General features: G+C 33.3%; 1 protein-coding gene across 3 annotated transcripts; it reads right to left on the bottom strand.

Annotated features, from left to right (window-relative positions):
• Window positions 1-19,429: 19,429 nt before the first annotated feature.
• On the bottom strand, window positions 19,430-22,151 carry LOC142525026 (BAG family molecular chaperone regulator 3-like). Of its 3 annotated transcripts, none has more exons than XM_075629196.1 (5): window positions 21,820-22,151; window positions 21,286-21,633; window positions 20,865-21,121; window positions 20,623-20,772; window positions 19,430-20,048 (listed from the first exon to the last, which is right to left on the bottom strand). In XM_075629196.1, exons 2-5 carry the CDS (start codon window positions 21,518-21,520, stop codon window positions 19,674-19,676), a joined length of 1,017 nt encoding a protein of 338 aa, XP_075485311.1. In that variant the 5' UTR covers window positions 21,521-21,633; window positions 21,820-22,151; the 3' UTR covers window positions 19,430-19,673. The 3 variants fall into 3 exon arrangements, with proteins under 3 accessions (XP_075485311.1, XP_075485312.1, XP_075485310.1); XM_075629197.1 differs by having other exon boundaries at window positions 21,286-21,557; XM_075629195.1 differs by having other exon boundaries at window positions 21,286-21,662; window positions 21,820-22,150.
• Between the last annotated feature and the right edge of the window lie 1,565 nt (window positions 22,152-23,716).

Here is a 23,716-nt window from a genome sequence, read left to right as displayed (position 1 = left end):
TTAACTACTAAATGAATTTGTCCAAATAAATCTACATATTTGTTATTATGAATTTAAAATACGTGGCTTCAAATTCATCGCTCCAAATGCAGCTAAAAGTAATTAGATATTTAAAATATGAATTATTATTTTGTTATTAAACACTATTCTGAATACAAAAAATTAGATGAACCGGTTAATATTTAATTACTAATTCTATGCATTCTATTATCTTATATAGCAATCCCAACATAGAGTACTCTGATATTTATAATTTTAAAAAAATTTGTGAGACGATCTTACAAGTCAATTTTATTTGGATCATCCATAAAAAATATTTATTATTATAAATATAAACATGATAGATCAGTCTCAAAGATAAACATATATAAGGCCGTATGTCTCACAATAGATTTATTATAATTTTGAATGACTTTAATTCCTTTCTTAAAGTAATCAAAAAGTGAGACAAATCAAATCAAATTCTTAGTCATAATCATTTAAAGAAAATCTTCTTCATAATTGGATTTTTTTGATTGGCCTACGCTCGCATGCATTAATTAGTTTAAACGATACTGCTATTGTCATGCACTAAAAGTAAAGACGAAATGAAATATAATCACGAGATTTGATTATAATGATACATCAAAAGCATTTAGGGACATATTTAAACTTGAAAAATATAATTTCTCTCTACCATTATGTGCTTTGAATCTTTGATTTTCACCTTATTGAATGAAAAAAAAAATTAATATGAATACATATAATGCAATCTTTTTCATTGATTTATATATACAATATGATATTATATATCATGGTAATTATATAAATTAACAAAAACTTAAATTTGAAATATTGCAAAATTTGGGATTCGAAAGTGATTATTGGTTGGTGTTTTCACTTCAAACATTACATATATTTGATAATGGTTTTACATTGCGCAGCATGTGCTGTATATTTTTAGAAGCTCTCTCAATTTTACCTTTAACTTTTTTGATATATGTCATTCCCCACAATTACGGTAAATGAATTGAATCGATTCTCGAGTTTTTCGAGCCGGATTGATAAATATTTGATTCGTCTTCAAATTTATCGAACTCGAGCCGAACTCAAACATGTTCAAACTATTTTTCAAGACAAACTCGAGTCAAAATTATTTTGTTCGATAGATTGCGAGTATTGAGATTTTATTAATATATATTAAATATATATACATTTCGAGTCTTTCGAACGTTTCGAACTTTCGAACCTTCATTTGAACCTTAATATCCGAGAAATACTTCGTGAATAGGTTCAAATATTTCGAGTCGAACACAAACTAGAACTTCATTTCGAGTAGAACTCGAGTCAAAAAAATTAAAATTTTCAAGTACATCAAATTCTAATTTCCAAGATTTTTCGAGGATTTATGACACCTCAATTATAAATAATCAATAATACTTTTCGAAATAGTGAAGGAGGAGTGCACAAGATATAAGAATATGTTAAGATTGAGATTTGAACTTAACTCAACCTCAAAAATTAGCTCAAATGAGAGGAATGTTCAAGCCCATATATGTAAACTCTCGGGAATTTTATTCAACCGATGTAATAATGAAATTGCAAACTTGTCTTTGGTTATATAAAAAATTGGACCGAAATAACAAAAAAATAAATTTATTATACCGAAACTAGTGAATTAAAATCCAAAATGCAAGTAGTTGCAGTTTGTTAGGGCCAAATAATACGTATAAATGATATCGGTCTTCGGTTTACCCCACTTTAAATTGTTGAACAGTACGACCAATTTGCGTTTTGTATGAACCCATTAGTCCCCGCGATGACTTTCTTGGAGTTATTTTTTAAATTATTATTAATCTTTTTTTTAAATATATTAAATTAATTAATATCTATATATATAAGAAGTTAAATAATTAGTTGTATATGACTTCTCGATATTGACGGGAGGAATTTAATCAGTAGTGAGTGAACCCCAAGAAGCCATGTTACGCACTTCCCCAGCCTCTAGTTTTTCGAACTAGTTGTCTCTCCAAAGATAACTATAAAGAAAGTTGGATATCAATAAAGAAAGGTGGATAACATAATTTTAAAAAGATTACAAGAGCATGATTTTTTTTTTAAGGGGAATATAAACTTTACGATCACTAACTTGTATTATTTTGGGATTAGTCTATCAAATACCCGAGTTTAATTTAATATTATTTTTTTCTTTTTAGTCATATTTTGCCGGAAGTGTGGACATATTTCACTGAAAATGGTTGAATCGTTCGACTCCATGTCACCAATCAGATCAAAATCGCCAGAAGTTACAAGTAAGTACATCAAGATAAAGTTTGACGAGTTAGTGGATTAAAATTATAAAGAGAAAGTTAATTGATCAAAAATGTTATTTTATCACAAAAATAATATAAGTATTATGAAAATAAATCCAATTAAAATTATTAATTTTATTGAAGTTTTTATTTGAACTTTTTAAAAATAATAATTATAGGCTACCAATTATTTGCATTTTCTCTAAGAAGCATTGACTGCCATGCCAGTTAGCACATGCATAGAACAATGTACATCTTTTTCAAACTCTCAACATCATATAAAAATATATATTTTTAAAAAACTTTATGAAATATAGAATTTTATATAAATTTCATGATTTGATTGATGTCTCTTTTTGCAAACTAGGAATATAATACTTTTTTAAAAAAAATTGTTTAATATTATTGTTATCATTCGAAGCATACAAATGGCATAAAAACACAGAATTCTTCCAATTTTACAACATAATCAGTTGTGATTATGAATCTGTCACAAATCTTTTTTAATATAAGAGATGCATAGGTTATACATATAAGAGTATCGTCTCAAAATGTTTGTCTATTAGATTGATACTCGCAAATTCGGAAAATTGTGTGGTGAAGGCAAAAAGATGTTATTATTCCATAAATGTATATACATTATACACACGACGAGAAAGAAACAGAAAGACTGTGTATGACTGTATCATGATATATACAAATGGATTTTAAGTCAAAAGTGATGGCAATTGTCAAGATACCATGAACAAAGATATACAAACCAATGGATTTTAAGTCAAAAGTGTTGGCCACTAATTATTTGCTTTTATTGTCAAATATTATCACTAGAATGAAGTAATAATAATTGATACCCATAAGAGTTTGGGTCATGGATGACTCGGGAAGCTAAATAGATAGCCTAAAGCATAGTCAAAATGCAGAGTACTTTCCTCAGCAGCCGGACATAGTGATGCCCGGGATATTCTTTCTCCGGGTAATCAAGAGCCCGGGCACTCGTACAAGCTCTCGAGAACTTTTACCCGGGCTACCTCGAGATGTGTGTCACACTCGAGTGCATCAGTATGAGCTATCTTATCTGTCAGAGCTACATGAGTTTGGCGTGTTAGAAAAGTCATGAGAAGCAGGGTATGGACAGCTGCCTTATCATACTCAGCAGAATGGCACTAAAAACTAGGTAATGATGGGATTTCCTACTATAAATAGCATGTATACTTCTCATTTACGGATTATGGATTTTTGCATTCTCAAGTACTCACGTATATTCACACATATACAAGCCATTTCACCTTTCTTCTTCACCTGCTGACTTAAGCATCGGAGTGGCTACGTCGGATACTTCTCTGGTGCCCATTTACGAGTTCATTTCATTGTTTGCAGGTCACGATAGAAGCCTAAGATTACAGAGATATATTTTTCTCACAAGATATATCTTCATACTCATTTTCCCTAAACATCATATCACAATCCGGTGAATCGCCCCTACTTTGCTCACCCGATTTACCCGAAATACATCAATAATAATAATAACAACAACAATAATAATAATATCGATTTGAATGTCAACAATTTTGACTTCTGGAAAATATGTAAGTACGGTATTTTTTTCCAATGATTTTGATAAAGTAATTCATACCGTAACATTTTTGTGGAATCTCTGCTGCAGTTGTTCACGAATCCCTTTTAGGGATGAAGGAAGAATCCTGTGCTATTGTAGGTAGAATGTTAAAGCTCGATGATAAAAATCTATTTATTCTTCAATTCCTATATGGGGGATTTCCCTCAGAGGTGACCTCCCTGCTCGGTTCAAAAGAAGAAGATTGGCTCTACTGCTCACTCTCGAAGACAGTGGGCTGGGTTGTCATTTTTCCACTCTAAGCATACCCAGGTCTTTTTTCCAGAGCCTTTAAGCATGACCTTACTTCTAGAACCCATACTGGATTATCAATAGTGTTAATTCGGACAAAATCTATATCAAGCTTCACTTCGCACATGATAGCGGTTTTTGTTTTTGCTTTTGGTTTTTTAGTTTGAGGACGAGATTGTTAAAATTGGATCTCGAACACGAGACCTTATTCAAAACTTAGAGACTTCGGCATCAAATATGCTATAACTACAAGCCACCAGCATATCATTTGTTGCACCAATAAGAGTACTGATATATTGAGCTTTATTAAAATTAGAAAGAAAAAAAATGGGTCTATTAACTTGTCCATTTGGGATTCTTGTTTACTAAGTATTGAAGTTTAGTTTTAATGCAGCTTTGATTATTATTCTTTTACTTTTATTTATATTGATGTTGGCGTGGAACCGGAAAATATTGATGTCGCGCGGAAAACTACTTAAATGACACCGAAAATTGCAGGACTTGTCCGAAATCACGTAAATAATTGAATTAAAATGGCTCAAAATTAAAATTTAATACATCAAAACTAAACTTTAAATTAAAATTAATCGACAAAAAAAATATCTTCAATCAACATCATTATCTTCAATCAACATCATTATAATGAAACCCCAACCACTCACCAGCTCATGATTAACATTTGAAACTCAAAGGGACCATTTTGCCATATATAAAGGAGTTCATAATTCTTACAAATCCATAAAACCTGAGGTTTTTATGTCTTTCATAGCAGTCAAAACATTGTTATAACTCAGAATAATTGGAGAATATAATTAAACTTGAGTTGATGTCTCACTATGCTATATATTTTGGTAGAGCGACGGTCGTTGCCGCTTACGCGTTACTTCTTTTGTAGACTAACATCCAGCCCAGACAGATCTTTAATGTATTGCAATTCGTATGCAATTAGAACACTTCCACCTCTGGTTAGTAAAAATATGTACTGGTTTTTGACATATTCCAAAGTCTGAGGCTTCGTGTTCATTGACTTAGAGAAACGAGTAGAAATAACATTAGTTATTGTTATTTTCTAGATGTACGTACGCGTAGTAAATGTACTCGAAATAAAATTAAATGTTCCCTGAAAATTATTTTGGTTCCTAATTTGCATGACAGCCGCCAATGCTACATTTGAAGTAAAAAATCCAAGAGACGTGCCGTTGCGTCTTCGGAAGCAGGTCGGCTAATGTGGTGTTCCTTTTCTTGCATGCGAGAAAAATAATGATTCCGTGTCCAATTTGGGGTCTAACCTTCATCATATAAAACTGTACTTTGTTGAAAAGTGAGTCCATCACCAGACGATCGACATGCATATATTTGTCCTTATCATGGATTAATGAAAAATAAGAATGCTAGTGGTCCCGTAAATGTCTTTATTGTATTTTTTATAATTTTTTTAGAATTAACTAAATCAATTAATATGAAACTAATTGGGAAATATTACAACCCATATGAGAACATTTAGGGGTGATTTGTGATAAATAATGTTGATGTAAAAAAAAAATACCCTGGGGCTCGGGTCGTAAATGAGGACAAGCTGACCTGCTAAAGACGAATTAACGAGAGTTAAGGGGTGCTGAAAATATTTTCGGCATGACTCCTGCTGTGCTTAAGTTTTAAAATTTTTATTTTATTTTGACAATCAAAATATTTGGACACTCGTATGATTTGAATTGAATAAACATACATATGATGTTTAGTATATATCTTTAGTGAATAATTCATTCGGCTCCCACTACTCTGGTATTAGTGGACGTAGCTCTTGTTGTAAATTCATACGAACTTTCTTCGATCTTTGAATCAGGTTCACGACCGAATTAATTGTTCATCTTCTAACTTGCACTAGAAAATTAGAAGATATTTTGCGTAGAGATTGCCGAAAACAAGGAGAATGGGAGGAGGTGATTTTTGAAAATTACTTGGCTTGGAGGCTAGGGTTTTTCGAAAAATATGTGTTGGAATGAATGAAATAACCCTAAACCTAATACACATATATATAAGCTTAGGGCCCATTAATTAAATTAAATACTTAATGGACTTAATCAAATAATTACACTAGTCCAACTAGTTTAATTAATTAATTAATATGTTAAAGTTCAATTAAGAACTTTAATAATATGTATATTGGTCTTGTACTCCTACAAGCCGATTTGTTAAAGTCCAATTAAGAAATTTAATAATATGTATATTGGTCTTGTACTCCTACAAGCCGATTATACATATATCCATTACATTTAATTTAAATCTTTTATAAATTCAACATTTGAATTTAATATTTAAATTATAAATTCAACTCCTTGAATTTATCACCTCCAAAATTTAATAGTTATAAATTCAACACCTTGAATTTATTTCTCAATGTTTTCTATAAATTAAACTCCTTGAATTTATTATCTCAATATTTTATATAAATTCAACTCCTTGAATTTATTATGTCAACGGGGACAAAATAATCCAATATTTGTGTGACCCTCAATGGTTCAAGGATACAACTACCTGTGGGTTCACAACTCTTTGTGATTCAGAACATAATCATTTATTCGGGCTTACCCTAATTTGCCTCATTCTATGTATCACCATTTGAAAATGAGAATGTCAGAATTCATATTTCTGATTAAACTCATCGAATCATGGTAAGAGCGTCTAATAGCATCGCCCCATGATTCCCTAGGTATCACTGATAGTGCCTGCAACAACTAGTCGGTTATTATTAATGTATAGTATGGTCCCTTCATCTCATATATCACGATCGAATCTGCAACCATTGGTTCATCGAGGCTTGCATAAAAATTCGATAACTGTGTGACACATCTTTGAGAATAAATTGTGGCATCGCATGCACAATTAGAGAACTCCTTTTCTAACGTACATCTCATACTCTGACCAGAGATTCCATGCACTCTATTATTTCATTAGTTCACACATGATATCCACACTCGTAGTGTACGCCACAGATTCGACGACTGTCCTCACTGTACCAAGACGAGTCTTTCCAGCGTACTTATGTCCTCACTCACACGCACCCTAGGAAACTTCCCAGGAGGTCACCCATCCCAAAATTGACCCAAGTCAAGCACGCTTAACATTGGAGTTCTTATGTAATGAGCTACCGAAAAGAAGATGCACCTTCGTGATATGAGTAGTACATATCAAATCTTTTAAGCCCTCTTCAACTGTACAGTCCATTACATTGAACAATCTCGGAATCCCTCTCATTCCGGTGTGGGATCGGTTCATTCATGTTCCTTCCACCTAGAAGCCTGCCAGGAGTCGCTCATTGTCCGTGCAACCTCATGGCACCGGCGATCACCCCCCGCCCTCTTCGATCCCGGGCCTCACATGCCCATCAGCTTCCGCTTGGTTCGTCCTCGAACCACACCGTACTTAGAGAGGTCGGCTCTGATACCAACTGTAACGCCCCATCCCAGACCTTCCTTAGAAGCGTCACTGTAGATGGTGAATTCCTTATCTTCAGTGGGTAAGATTAGTACTGGCGTGGATGCGAGCTTTTCTTTTAATGTCTGAAAACTTTTCTCGCAACCTTCGTCCCAGACGAACTTGGAATTCTTTTGAGTGAGTTTAGTCAGTGGTATGGCAATTGAAGAAAAACCTTCGACGAACTTCCTGTAATAACCGGTCAATCCAAGAAAGCTCCTGATATCTTTGACGTTTTTAGGCTTTGGCCATTCTGTAATTGCCTCAAATTTCTTGGGGTCCACTGATACTCCTGCTTCAGAGATCACATGTCCTGAAAAGGATACACTCTTTAGCCAGAACTCATATTTCTTAAACTTAGCATAGAGCTCCTTCTCTCTCAGAGTCTGTAGTGCAAGGCGGAGGTGTTCTTCATGCTATTTCAAGTTGGAAGAATAGAAGAGGATGTTGTCAATAAACACCACTATGAATCGGTCCAGAAATGGTTTGAATACTCTGTTCATTAGGTCCATGAAGGCTGCAGGTGCATTGGTCAGCCCAAAAGGCATCACCGTTAACTCATAGTGCCCATATCTTGTCCGAAAGGCTGTTTTGGGGATATCTTCAGCTCTGACCTTCAGTTGGTGGTAACCAGTCCTCAGATCCAGTTTAGAAAAGACTGCGGCTCCCTTAAATTGATCAAATAGGTCGTCTATCCTCGGTAGAGGGTACCTGTTCTTGATAGTGATCTTGTTCAGTTCTTTATAATCAATGCACAATCTCATACTCCCGTTTTTCTTCTTCACGAAGAGTACTGGTGCTCCCCATGGGGACACACTCGGTCGAACTTGCTTTTTTTCCAGCAGTTCTTGGAGTTTTTCCTTTAACTCTTTGAGTTCAGCTGGCGCCATCCTGTAAGGTGCTTTCGAAATTGGTGTTGCACCAGGAATTAGATTAATTTCGAATTCAACTTCGCGGTCCGGGATTGTCCCTGGGAGTTCTTCTGGAAAAACATCCGGGAACACACATACTATTGGGATGTCTTCTATCTTCAGTTCGACTTCTTCTTGCACTTCGCTAACCATTGCTAGATAGATATCTTCCCCGGACTTCATGGCTTTCCATGCTTGGGAAGCGGAAAGGAGTGATTTCCGTTCCTTGGATTTACCATGATACACGATCTCTTCTTGATTTGGGGCTCGGAGCTTAACTCTTTTCCCTTTACAGTCCACTAATGCATTGTTTCTGGCTAACCAATTCATTCCTAGAATGATGTCGAAGTCAACCATAACTAATTGTATCAAGTCTGCACGCTTAACTTTGGAGTTCTTATGTAATGAGCTACCGAAAAGAAGATGCACCTTCGTGATATGAGTAGTACATATCAAATCTTTTAAGCCCTCTGCAACTGTACAGTCCATTACATTGAACAGTCTCGGAATCCCTCTCATTCCGGTGTGGGATGGGTTCATTCATGTTCCCTCCACCTAGAAGCCTGCCAGGAGCCGCTCATTGTCCGTGCAACCTCATGGCACCGGCGATCACCCAGCGCCCTCTTCGATCCCGGGCCTCACACGTAGGTGAGCAATGAATTGCTGACTACAATGTACTGGCTCCTACATGTGTCACAACTATACCCAATATCGCCACCTTATGACCCTCCTGGAGTCGGTAAACGAGTCAAAGCACAACCCTAGTATATAGAGCCTCAGTGTTGTCCCGGCTCATAAGGACTAATGGTGTACAATCATAACCACGGACTTATCCTCTCGATGAATGATAACCACTTGGAAAGTCCTAGGGAGAGGGCAGTTCGGTATAATCATCATATGACTACCCATCTACATGTTTGAACATCTATATGCCCTTACCAAGAAATGTGGTACACAACATCACATATGCTAGTATCGAGGTCAAGCGATATTTATCCATGTTTTAGGCGGCTGAATCGACTAGGAATGAATTTATATTACACAATGTTTACAAATGAGTTTTAACATCGAATTACGATTCATTTTTATTAAAGTATAATCAAGGTCTTTATCTATGTTGATCACATTAGTATATAGACAAAGAAATAATAAACCATGAAATAATGAATTATATTAAAATAAAGATTGTTTATTACAACTGAGTCAATAAATTCTCTAGCCAACAGTTGACTTACAAGACGTCTACTCTAACATAAGTCTGTGCTAAAAAAGAACTTAGAATGCAAGAAAATAGTGTTGAGTGATAGTAATGTGTAAATGAATCAAACCGTAGAGCATACTTGGGTATATATGGATATGGGAGGTATATATGGAGATGGGAAGGATGGGAAGGGCTGTTATAGGTGCCTAAACACATGAGTCATGCAGAAACTGGACTGTTCGAGTTTTGATAAGTAGGAAACTCTCATCTTGGGGCGTTTTAAGAATCTAGATAAGAAAAGAGGATATCACACGAGAACACACAAGAAAAGAGATATGGACGATCAAGAGAGAGGAGAGATCGAAAATTGATGAAACACTTGACATGAAGACGGACAACGCAACATCCGGGGACATAGAAGCGATATATAATTTTGTTTTATTTTTCTTTCCTTGAATCTGTTAATGTTGTTCAAGAACATGCTTTATGTTTTATTTAACTCCTTCGTGAACTGATTATATTTTCTAGAGAGACGATGTCGCTTGAGTTGAAACTATGGTTAATTTTTTTAATTTAAATATCTTCATTATTGGTTTTTTTTATTTGTCTTTTCTTGAATTGTTTGTGTTCAATTACTTGATCATTAATTGAATCGTTATATTTATTTGAAAGATATCACCCGGGATCAGGAGAGGGGATTTTGAATAAAATCATAAAAAAGTACATTTTTGGTGTTTATGGAGTTCGGAAGACCTATAACTCCACTAAAATCATAATAAGAATTATTGTACGATTTATATTATTTGATATTTGACTTTTAATAGGATTAGAATCGATATTAATTAATAAATTTCCACTTATCGCTTGAAAAAGAGAGTAGAAAAGATTGAGAATTTTTAGCTAATAACTAGAAGAATTTATGATATAGACTTTGATAGGAATTAACCATAGTGGATTGTCAAGTGAAATTTGTTGATATTTGATAAATATGTTTCAATTTTTTTTTATACATATATCTCATAATTGATTTTCTAAATAATGTTAAGATTATTTTAATTACAGTACTTAGTATAAAATTAAATTATTCATTCTATGTGGTACGATATACATACTTAACCGAGTACTAAATTTGACATCATATACTTATGGCAAGAAATCATGCAACAAGTTTTTAGCATCGCTTGAAAACCACGGAAAGCCACATGCATCAAATGAGAAACACTTGGTTTTCAACACAAGACTAGATATAACCGAATAACGATACATTAATAGGAAATTTTTGGTGGTTCACCACTAGTCCTTGAAGAGCTTCCTTAAACTTTTTGCTTTGCCCCCTTGTTATTGGCCCTTCCAATAATGCTAGCAAATGTCGTGTTTTTTTAGGTATTGATTATCTACTATCACATCATCATTTCTTTTTTCAAAATGATTTGTCCTCAAAAATCAATCATCACCTACATCAAAAAACGATAAATGACTTACATTAGAAGTTTTAGTTACATTATACTCATTTGATAAGTCCAATCGGTATGCATTGTCATTGATATTCTCAATCACTTGGAATGGTCCCAAAATATTGGGTTCTCTTGCATTGCTTATTTTATCATTTGATAGCCCCTTGAACCTAAAGTTGAATAAAATTAGATGTGTGAAATTATTCCATGTTTACTTTAGAAAGCGATTAATTTGTAGAATTACGCATGACCAGTCTGTATGAGTTAATTGTATTGGTTGAAAGTAATCTAGAACTTGTTGTAGCACTCTTCGAAGGACAATTGGATAATATGTGACTTAATTAAAAATGATTTAAAAAATCTTTTGAACCGTTTGAATTTTTCGAGCCTACCAAATACATCATAATTATCCCTAGTGTCCATGAAATGTGCCAAATGTATACAATAAAACTTCATTCGTATTATTTATGAATCTCATATCAACTACCTAAAATTTTTCAGCTCATACACTAACTCTTACCTAAAGTTTGAGAAAAATAAGTCCATTTAGTGCTCTTGAATTTTCGACAACTCTTATATGATCATGATAAAATATAAGAAAATTGGAGAAGTCGAGAAAGTTGATAAGAAAAGAAGGAAACTCAAAAAAAAAAAAAATAGTTTGATTGACGAAGGAAAAAAGGAGAAAAATGTGTTTTATGATGTGCTAATGAAATAATAAGGAAGTAGGGGCAGAGAATGATGATAATTCGATAAAAAGAGGTGACTGAAAGATGAGGAAATGTAACATATGATGATATCAGTTATTTTCACTCATTTTTGAATTCTCATTTATTATTGTAGTCACGAGCCATAACCTATCGTCACAAGCATAAAAGACTTATTAACCCAGTCATATTTATCCAATATACTAGTGGAAAAGAGTTGCGAAATTTAATTCGATTGATATTTGATAAACATCGTTAACCAGTATAGATATGATCATTTACGCATACACGTCTAAATTTCTAACGACATTGAAGTACAATTTGGCACACAAATCTTAAATATCTCTTTAATCAAATGTGGTGAATTGTGGTTTGAAACTTAAGTTGAAGAACTCATGAATATGTGAAGTGAGCAAGTAGTGTGAATCCACCCTAGCATTAGAGTGGGTAAATGAGATTGGCAATACATATACGTGAACTCTTGAATTGTTGTGAGATACAATTGATTGAATGTTTTATCCATGAGGCCAATAATAATTAAATTATTCCATGACTCAATTTGTTATTCCTAATCTCTTCATTTGTTCTACGTTGGTCTTTGTTTTGATTTTCTTTTATTTTGTGTGGGACTAACAAAAGTTCAAGTTTAAGCGGTTTGATAAGTATGAGTTTTGCACTTAAATTGTGATGTGAATTCATTTGGATTATGCCAGTTTGGGACAATATTATGTGTTTTATGGTTTTTCGTGTTTACAGAGATAAAAACAAAAAAACCGATAAAGATATGTTTGGATGGTTGAGGAGAGAGAGACTGAAAAGATAAGACTAGAAGGAATTTGAAAAATCAAAACAGTGCAATGATCGAGTATCAGGTGGCTAGGCGCCTAGCAAGAGACACTTCAGTGTCGGTTATTGAAAGAAAAAATGAGAAATTACGCGAAACAGGCACCTCAGCGCCGAACATCGGCTCCTCAGCCCCATAATGCAAAAATTCAGGCGCCCAAGCGCCAAAGTCTCGTAGAAGTGATATCCAGAAAGAATAAACAGGCGCCTCAGCAACCTGTTATTGGCTCCCGAGCACCTGGAGTCGTGCAAAAATTGGATTGTTCGAGTTTTGACAAGTAGAAACTCCCACCTTGGGGTGTTTCAAGAATTGTGGACGGTTTTAAAAGGCTGGAAGAGTCAGATACCAAGATCAGAAAAGGGTATATCACATTAGAACACACAAGAAAAAAGAGTGGGAAGATCGAGAGAAGAGGAAACACTTGGCACGAAGATGGAAAACACAACATATGGAACAAAGAAGCGACATTTATCTTTGTTTTATTTTCCTTCCCCTAAATCTTTTAATCATGTTCAAGAACATGATTTATGTTTTATTTAATTATGTCATGAACTAATTCTATTGCCCAAAGGGACGATCTGGCTTGAGTTGAAACTATGATTTAATTTTTTGATTTATATATCTTGATTTTTTTTCATTTGTTTTTTTCTTGAATTGTTTTGCATTCATTAATTGAATCATTATATATATTTGAAATATATAACTTGGGAGAAGGGATTTTGAATACAACAATAGAAAAATACATCTTTGTATTTATGGAGTTCGGGAGATAAGTAACTCTATTGAAGTCGTAACAAAATTTATTGTGTAATTTATATTATTTGATATTTAATTTTAAATAGGGATATTAGACTCAACATTAAGTCATAACTTTATAATTATCGCTTGGAAAGGGAGTAGAAAAGATTGAGAATTCTTGAATAATACACTAGAAAAATTTATGATATAGACTTTGATGGAAATTAATCATAATGGATAGTTGATCATCTGTTTCTATTTTATTTTATAATATAAATCTAATATTTGATTTTTTTTTTTACTCGGCGTAAGATTAAATTATTCATTCTCAGTGGGATGGTATCCATATTTAACATAATACTAAAACTTGACATCATATACTTGCAGTAAGAAATCAGTAATACTATTCATGGTAATTAAATTAAGTTTAATTTGTATTTAATTAATTATGTGCTCCTTCACTAAAAGCCAGTAAACTTGAACTAGGCTCATGTAGGGCAACTCCTTAATTTAAAAATCATATAAATAGGTCAAGTCTCTCAAAGTGGAGGTAAGTTCTCATTTTACACTTTAAAATCTCTTTTTTTTTTATTTAGAGAAAATCGGAGTTTTTCCATTAGGTATACCCGAGAGCTCTAAATTTGTTCGTGTCGCAAGGGACGACCCACAAAATTTGCTTATTGGTAATTGTTGGAGTAATATCTGACCCCCAAGATTTGCTGACTAGCCAGATTGACTGTTAACGGATTCCATCATTTTAGGTAACATTCTTTTTTTTCTACATCAATAATAAAAGGGCAAAAACTTGTGTCAGACAGTCTCACGGGTCGTATTTTGTGAGACGAATCTCTTATTTGAGTCATCCATGAAAAAATATTACTTTTTATGCTAAGATTATTACTTTTATTGTGAATATCGATAGGATTGACCCGTCTCACAGATAAAGATTCGTAAGACCGTCTCACAAGAGACATATTCTAATAAAAGTAATGAACTTGTGTTAGTTAATTAAGAACAATGGTATTTTAAGACTGAAAATGGTCCAATTTATCATGCTTTTTATATTTTATTCTGAGATTTTTAATATGTTTATTTATTTTCAGGTGAACAACAAATTAAAGAGTCCGAGCTATCCAATTTACATCGTATATTAATTAATTATTACACTTATCTTGCTCAAATATATTAATTACACATTGAGGAAGTTGGGAACCTAATGAGATTGGGCCAAGGAAATGGTGGATCGAGAGATTGGACTATGGGAATAAATTGGACAGTCAAAACTCTTGGGTCCTTAGGTTAGTAAATGTAAGAAAGGTCCATCTATTAGTATTAAGAAAATAAATAATTACAAATAGTTAATGAATTATAAATATAATACAACAACGTAGTTAATTCCATAAATATCAAATAAGTTAGATTTATTGACTAAATTAGTGAAGTAGCCTAAAAATAAATTGGAGAAAAATATAATTAGTAATACAAACTCTAGATGAGAAAAAAAAATTGTTCTGGTCATGTGAGATGATACTCACGGGAAATTTAGGGTCCGCTCCCAGCAAGTGTCACTAGTACAGACGCAGGGTTTTGAAATGATCCTGAGCCTGAAATCACGAAAAAGACCGTTAAGAGGGGGCCAGGAGGGTGTCCTGGCGTAGCCCCTCCGACGCTCAAGTCAGTGACTGAGGATATAAGGGGGAGCAGCTAAGGGTGCTGCTGAAAACAATATAGTGAATGAAATATCGTACGCTCAAACCTGGTATTTATAGGAGAATACCTGGGCTTGTCATGGGCCCTTCACCTGTGGGCCTTAGATATGGGCCGGGGGTTTGGGCCAGATCTTGATGGGCTCTCATCCATGGGGTATCACGAGACATAATTGTCCTCCTCATGATAAAATACGATTGTATTTGATAGTTGCCAATTTTACACACTTAAATAGGCTACTTTAGTCCATAGGCTCTAGATTTGCATTTAATTCAAGTTTTGGTGCACTGTAGCCACTAATCAGTCGGTTGTGATTAAGTGTAGAGAAAAAGACGGAATCTCATGAATGTTTATTATGAGAAGCGAGACAGAACTCTTTGTGCTGGGGCGGCGATAAATTTCGTGGCAGGAACAATGAGAATAATATGGCCAAGGACGTACCCTAGTGGTAATTTTCCACAGACTAGGTGTGACACGGGAAGCTAAAATACTCGGGCATAACAAATGTGAAGATGGAGGAATTCTTTTTTGGTCCTGGTGCGATACCTAATTAAAATAGGTAAAATAAAAAAAACAAATGACATTGGAAAAATGTAAGAAGAAAAGTGGGGCTCCTCGAATACTATAAAAGGTGAAAACCTAATTGGTTTTAAGGGAGAGAGCTGTGAGAAGCTACAATTCATTTGTGAAAGAGAATAGGAGAAGAGAACTAGAAGGAAAACGAAGAACAAGAATTTCACACAAGTTTTTATTTGTTGGGACATAGAGAATCCTACCTTCGAGCATGTTTGACATGATTTATTTTTGGAAATTGAGTTTTAGTTTTAAGACCAGTTTTAATCATGTTATTGGGTTTATTGAATCTTTGAAGTGTGATCAATTTCAAACTGATATTATGTATTATAATTGAAATCGATAGGAGAATACACGTTGATATTCATAGTCCAATAAGTGGAATTTTGAGGATTCCACAGTTCGTTGATGCGTCCGCAGCTATTAAATAACACAAGAGCACTTGATTACTATATGTTGTTGAATTCAGTATAGATTGATAGAATATTTTGATACAGTAGAGAACTTCGTCAAAAGCTTAGTTTATTAATTGATTAATAAAATTCAATGAGTAGATAAGATTTAGGGGTAGATGAACCTAAATCCTAACAAATATTTTGTTTATTATTTAAGTCTATCTTGTTCGTTTTGTGCTTCTATATAAATTTGTTTTCCAGTTTAATACTATTCATTTTTTTGTTAAAATAAACTAAAAATCGTGCTGAAGATACTTTTTCGCAAAATCAATACCCATGGGACAATACTCATACTCGTACACTATATTAAATTTGATTTGTGCACTTGTGGTAAACTCGAGCTAATTTAATAAATTATCGTGGTAGGAAAAGCTCGATCAAGTTTTTGGCATGGGTACTGGTTTAAAATTTTAGTTGGCCTTGAACAGTTATTCGATGTTAATGTCTTTTTTGAACAGTTAAAAATGGCTAGTCACTTAAAATTATTTTACAAGTACGGAAACGGTCCAGATAGACTAGTGATGAAATATATTCAATAAAAGCAATGTTTTAACACAATGGTTAAAAGAATAAATCAAGACATAAAAGGAATAAATCTTAAAGTAAGACATTCACACAAAAAAAAACTTTGATTTGTACAAATATTGTATAAGACCACTTCAATTAGAATTTATTATTGTCTAAATCGAAACGCTTAGCATCACAATACAATCAAATTGAATATTGAACATTTGGACAGACAGATACAAAAATACACTTCTTCAATTGATAACTCTGAACTGCTAGAGTATGTAAGGTAGCAGTGATAGATTCTTGATGATAAAAACGAAAGTAAGTTGGTGCAAAAGTGAGCATCTTGAAATTGAAAGAATAAAAGTTCTCGAGATCTTGTACATAGCATATTATGAAAGCTTCGGTCCTTATTTTCAAGTCCGAAATCTACCTATTTATATTGGATATCTTCCAACAACAAGAAATTTCCAATGATCGTATGTTCTTGAATCCGAGAAGAAGGCTTTGTCAATTCCTCTTTATAGTATGTTGCATTTAACGCACATTGTGATAGATGGTATGACTTCTAAAAAGTTGATTGATCTTTAACTTTTTAAGAAATATTCTTGTAAAATGGGAAGTTATTTGATATTGTACATTACATGTCAAAAGTACTTTATCTGATAGATATGACACCGACGTTATTTGACAATCACACAATTATAAAACAAGTCTTGTAGTGTAATTCTTGCCATAGCAGGAACCATTGGGTTATGGAAGTTTGATAGGGTTTTGAGAGCATACAAATCAGCATATAATCTTTGTTGTGATATCAAACCACATAGTTAGGCCCATCCCACCAGGCGAAGCCATTCGAGATCATCTCACCAAGTCAGACCAGGCATATCCCACCACATCAAAACAGGCCACCCGGGCTCATCTCATCAGACCAGGCCAAACTCATCCCACCAAACCAGGTCAGGCCACCTGGGCTCGTCTCATCAGGCAAGACCAGACTCATTTCATCATATCAAAAATCTTCACGAAGAAAGTATACAACTCTTGCTTGATAGATTTTCCATGATTCAATCTACCCAAAACATAATCAATGACAAAACTTTCACCAGAAGGCAGGCATTGTTAATTTCTAGACAGATGTCTCAAAAGGTACCATTTGTAGACATTCCTTAGTTCTCAAGCGAAATCTGCAGTGAGATCGAGCTCCCTTTCTTAAAATATTTTTATAAACATTTTATATAATAATATGACCGACTTTTTATAACTATTTTTGTAACTAGCTTGATCATCACATTTAGTTTGTCTAATGTAATCCCTTTTTTCTAATATTATATTTTTGTTAATTTTCTAAATAAATATATTATATGTTATTTCTCTAAAATAAAACACAGAAGTTACATATTTTTTAATAAATATAATTTAATAAATAAATAAAACATTATATTTATATTTCTAAATTTTGAAAATATAAGTTACGTTATGTATTTATTTATTATTTATCGGCCAAAAATACAGATATTATATTATATTTTATGTTATGCAAACTTTTTATGAAAAATATGATATTTGATGTACACACAATGTGTATGTCTTATTTATCAGTGATATTCAAAATCATTATAATGTAATTAAATAACAATGTTAAGATAGTTAGAGCCCGTTTGGCATTAAAAATCTAGATTAATAAAATTGTTTTTTTAAGAAAAACATTGCTTTTATAATTTTATATATGTTTGGATGAGCTTTTTAGTACTTTAAAAAGTATTTAATTAAGCTAAAATTTATGTTTTTTTCCAAAAGCTCAAATTTGGAGCTTTTAAAAAACTTTTCAATTAAAAAAACACTTAAAATACTTTAAACCCTAAGCTTAAAAAAATAACTTATTCTATTAAATTTTATAAATTAAAAAGCTGATTTTTATGTGTGTGCAAACACAAACCTATCATAATTTTTTTTTAAAAATAACACTATGTCCCAATCTAAGGAGACTCCTTAATTGGAAAGTGGGGACGACTCAATAAAAAATTATGGAAAGAATAAATCTCTATTATAAAATAATTATTTATACAATTTTAATATTTTTTATGTCACAAAGTATGGTGGCATTCTTTACTGTTCATGCGATTCATGCGATTCTTGATTTGAACGTACCCTTAACTAAATTTTGTAATTAGTAAATTGAAAACTAGAAAGTGAGCTGCTAATGGAATTAATTATTGTCTTCTAAACTTGTCAAAAAAAAATGTTTTCCATTGTGAAAACTGAAAAGTACGATGATAATGAACTAATCTATGTTTTTTTTATGTTGCAAGTGATAGGACTAAAAAAATCTAAAATTTAAATTAAAAAAATTGATCTAAAACCTTATTTTCAGTCATTAGAATATCAAACTACAATGAATAAGGCTCTTGTGATACGCTCTCACGAATATTTATCCGTGAGACAGGTCAATACTATCGATATTCACAATAAAAAATAATACTCTTAGCATAAAAAGTAATATTTATTCATTGATTAACCAAATAAGAGATCCGTCTCACAAAATATGACTCATGAGACCGTCTCACACGAGTTTTTGCCAACTATAATTTGTGCCAAGATACAAGAACAATTCTTTTTTCTTTTCATAAAAAAAAATTTAGTTAGCTTTAAACAAACTCGACAATTTTAAATAACAAGCATTTCGCCAAACGAATGAGAAATCAACATAATTTAAATACAATTTAATACTGGAAAAAAAAATTTTACATCTTCGTTTTCACAAGCAAAACTATTACAAATGAGAAACGTAAAAACAATCATGAATGTGGTAATCGTACTAGGTATAAGATTATATTTATATTTGTTCAAAAAAATTATAATATGAATTTGAAATAATACATATCGCAATCCAACTTGAAAAAATAAATCCACATTTAGATGATAGAGCTAGGCAAACTTCTGCTCAGAGCAAATCCCAAGTAAAACCACGCTCCATGGGACGAATGGCGTCGACTCCTGAGGAAGGCGGAGCACTTGGCGTCGGTGTAGAATCGAATGTTTCCCACTGTGTGGTAATTACAATAGCAGCAGCCCCTGAACCCGAGCGGCTTGATGGTTGATGCAGCTGCTGATGCTTTGGTGAATGCCTAGCTAGTTGCAGTTCAGCCAGGGATGTTAGGCTCCCATTTGAATCCCGGAAAGGCTGCATCGGCGATGATATGTGCCCGTAAAGGTTTGTTTGCTGCTGATTTTGTTGATTGGTTGTTGGCTGCTGCAACGTCGTGGTTTTAATCTTTAACGAATCAAGAGTTTCGACATACTTTCGCACCCTTTTCACCTTCAAAGTTTGAGCAACAAATCAAGTAACCATCCAATCAGTTCAAAATACGAGAGAGTAGAGTAGTATCTAAGAGTTCATAAACAAGAAACAACTACACAAACTAGAAAATCTAATCTACCAACTGGAAGAACTTTTCAAATTCAGCAACAAACCCACAATTTCTAGTCGAACCGGAGTTGGATCGGGACATTCCCACAGCTTTAGCAGTGACACCCACTGTGGCCTAATCGTAACTATTCTTACTCTCTCTCATAAATCAGTATTCGGTACATGGCATTTACTCAACCAGAGTAAAATGTGAATATTGCGTATGATTCCCAATAGTAACATCATTCCAAGTCATCCCTTTGTCGATTCTCAACGCGAAGGGCATCAAAATTAGATTGAGCGGAACTCGGACTAAATATTATACTCGAACTTATTAACTAAACCACAGTTACCGGCCAGCCAACTAGCATGACATATTACCCTCGGAAACAATTAATTTCTTGTGTCCACCTCTCGTTCGAGATTGATACAACACAAGATTGAACTATTACATTCTAAATCCAAATTAGGAAACGAGTCATACCTGCATTTTTCTCTGTAACTTGACATCACCATCAGCAGTAAAGATGCCATCCAATTTAACCAACTGATGCATCAATGAATCAACCAATTTTGTTACATCATTTTCAGTCACTTCCCCACCTTTAGAAACTATAGTTTCCATTGCCGATACCTACAGAAATAGTCGGCAAAGATATCATTTAGACAACAATCACTCTATGTTCACTCAAAATCAAAATGGCTCAAATCATACAGGACTATTACCTGTCCACCAAGTCTGTCCACCTCCAAGCTAATATCTGAGACTAGTTTTGCAGCCTTTTCGAGTTTAGCATTCTTCGATATTTCTAAATAACGTTTTTCTTGGCTAATCGGATCCTCCTGAAGCACAATTTTAGATTTGTCCTTCACTCCTACAAGATCAAGAAATGCATTGGAATCCCTTTCTTTATCTTTGTAAAATAGCTTCTGATCCCGGTGGTGCAAACCTGTCGGCCCCGATAACATTTTCTTCAATTCCCCTGCATTTCCCATCATTAATCACCCGAAATATTAAATAAAAAAAGTATTCGAATTAAATTGAAGAGTGGATGATAAAACATCGATTCAGGATTCAGTTCAAAGGTCGATCAATGTATATAATGATATATTTTTGGAAGACTGAACCTTAATAATTAGAAATTACCAAAACTGGCTCGGGAGCTGATGTGAACCTCATGGTAAATCGTCCCGAATTTTACTCGAATTCGAATAGTTGGGGGTGGAACGCGGTTTTGTTCTCCGTCGGTGCGCTTTTGGACCAGCATACCGCTGGGCCGAAGCTCCCAATCCTTCTTAACTCCTCCATCACGGCCTCCGCCCCCGGCGCCACCATCAATGAGTGGTGGCAATGCATCATTCTTCGTCCTCATTGGCATCATTTTCGCTTCTTGTTCCAAAGTTTTCCAAGCTGAATTTCTGTCGGAAAATTGTTGGAATTTTAAAAGGATTCAGAACCACCCGGATCAGAGTGTTGACAACGAGCTGATCGCAGCTAAATTCATAGAAATCCCGTCTCCGAAACTAAGAAGAACATTAAATTCAAATTCAAACAAGAAAACTGTCCAGATCTTACTACAAACTTTTGAATATCAGCATTAGATGAGTAAAACTGCTACGCTACTAACTGCATCTCAAGACAAGCAACTATGGAAATTAAAGAGATCAGACAATGTCAAACCCGTGAATCTTGAATCCTCGGAGAATTGCGGGAAACTTTCCACTAGCCGGAGACAAGCTTCCAATATCTGGGTTGAAACTGAAATTGCGAAAAGATAACAAAAATATCCAGATCTCCTCCAGAAAGAATACAGAAATATGAATTGAATGCGTTGCCCCGTGAAACCCGCCAAGAATCTTGAGCCAGAATATCTGATAAACAAAAAAATCAATGAACAAGTGCGAAAAATTAAAGTTGAATATTGAAGCACCCTCCCTTTCAAGTGCTTCGCTGTTAATTGTGGAGAGGAAGATTCAAGGGACGGTAGGAGAGAGAGAGTGGGAGGGAAAGAGACGGTGAGATATATAATATAAAGAAAATGTGTTTAAGGCAGCCAAACGAGTGATCTTATGTTAATTTAGTAATTAACGAAGACTTTGTTCCAATAATTAGCGGGACCTAACGAACGAAGCCGCCAAATCAGTGTTTATAGGATTGAAATAATTGTGACTGTGAAAAAGTTAAACACTTTAATAATCATATCATTAAATCATATAATGGTTTAGCTAAAATAATAAAATTATGTTTCATAAATGAGATAATAAATAATGTATAACATAACATACTAAGCTGAATATATAAATAAATACGTAGAATTTCAATTTTATATAATTTTAAGTCAAAAATTAGTCTCGTCGTAACCAGGAATATAATAGATTCAATTGTAAAACATATAGGTACATACAACACAGAGAGATTTTTGTAAATCAAAATGTAGATATTTAACATATTGAAAAATTAGATTTGATCTACATACGTATAATATAACACATTAAGATCGATATGTAGAAAAATTAGAGGCGGAGATGAGTTATTACATCTAGGAGTAGATCTCTTGTGAGACGGTCTCACGAATCTTTATTGGTCAACTCTACCGATATTCACAATAAAAAATAATACTCTTAGCATAAAAAGTAATATTTTTTTCATGGATGACCCAAATAAGAGATATGTCTCACAAAATACGATTCATGAGACCGTCTCACACAAATTTTTGCCTACATCTAGCCATTTGAATTTGAGAATGTTGCTAGCAAGATCTCAGGAATACGAGAAAATAGAAATCTTTTAAATCTTTATATAATTTATGAGATGATGTATTTTTGAATAATTACATTGATTTATAGTCTCTCTGTGCCATTATTTATAGACGTTATTTAGCTATCATATATAAGCTCGAGATTTTGCAAATTTTGATGATTTTTATCCGAATATATAATAAATCAAATCTCAATATATTAATAAAGATAATATTCAAGATTTATTTTCTTTTAAATATGAGACTCTCATATTTAGCTTGATGAAATATGTGGATCATAATTAAATTATTTAATAGATTTTAAAAAAATAATCTTGTATTCTTCCACTTGTTCTACGTATTTCAAATAACTGCATAATCAAGAAATCATTCATACTCCAAAGTTAAGAAACAAATGTACAAATCATGGCGATATGTCTTCTTACATTAAGTATTATTTTACATCGTACGAGAGTTTTTGTGTTAAAAAATTTGGTTTTATTTTTCAAAAAACGATTATTTCGATTTATTTACATAGTTTTGGGCTTTGGTATTGTTCTAATTTCTTCCTCTATGCAATTGATACCTTCTCAAATCCCTAGTTATCTTTGCCTCGAAGGAAAGCAAAAAAATTCCCTAGTCATTTTATATATTATCTAAGCCTTTTAAATCCAGGATTCATCTTTTTGATTTGGCGAGGGTAGTGAACGTGAAAAATTATTTTTCGAAATTTCGGTTACAAGATCTCAAATTCAAATTTTCTTTCCTCAATGCAAGCTGAAATTTCATTTAAAAAAAAAAATCATTTGGTACTTACCAATCGAAATAACTGATTTTTAA

The sequence above is a fragment of the Primulina tabacum genome, chromosome 14 (assembly GCF_025594145.1).
Source record: "Primulina tabacum isolate GXHZ01 chromosome 14, ASM2559414v2, whole genome shotgun sequence".
Classification (NCBI taxonomy): Eukaryota; Viridiplantae; Streptophyta; class Magnoliopsida; order Lamiales; family Gesneriaceae; genus Primulina; species Primulina tabacum.
This window is presented reverse-complemented; position numbering and strand designations above follow the sequence as displayed.

Coding starts and splice junctions, on each gene's coding strand:
- LOC142525026 (XM_075629196.1), bottom strand. CDS start 21,520: ATGATGCCAATGAGGACGAAGAATGATGCATTGCCACCACTCATTGAT. Junction 20,773..20,864: donor TGGACAGACTTGGTGGACAG/GTAATAGTCCTG, acceptor CTATTTCTGTAG/GTATCGGCAATGGAAACTAT. Junction 20,049..20,622: donor AGTTACAGAGAAAAATGCAG/GTATGACTCGTT, acceptor CAAACTTTGAAG/GTGAAAAGGGTGCGAAAGTA.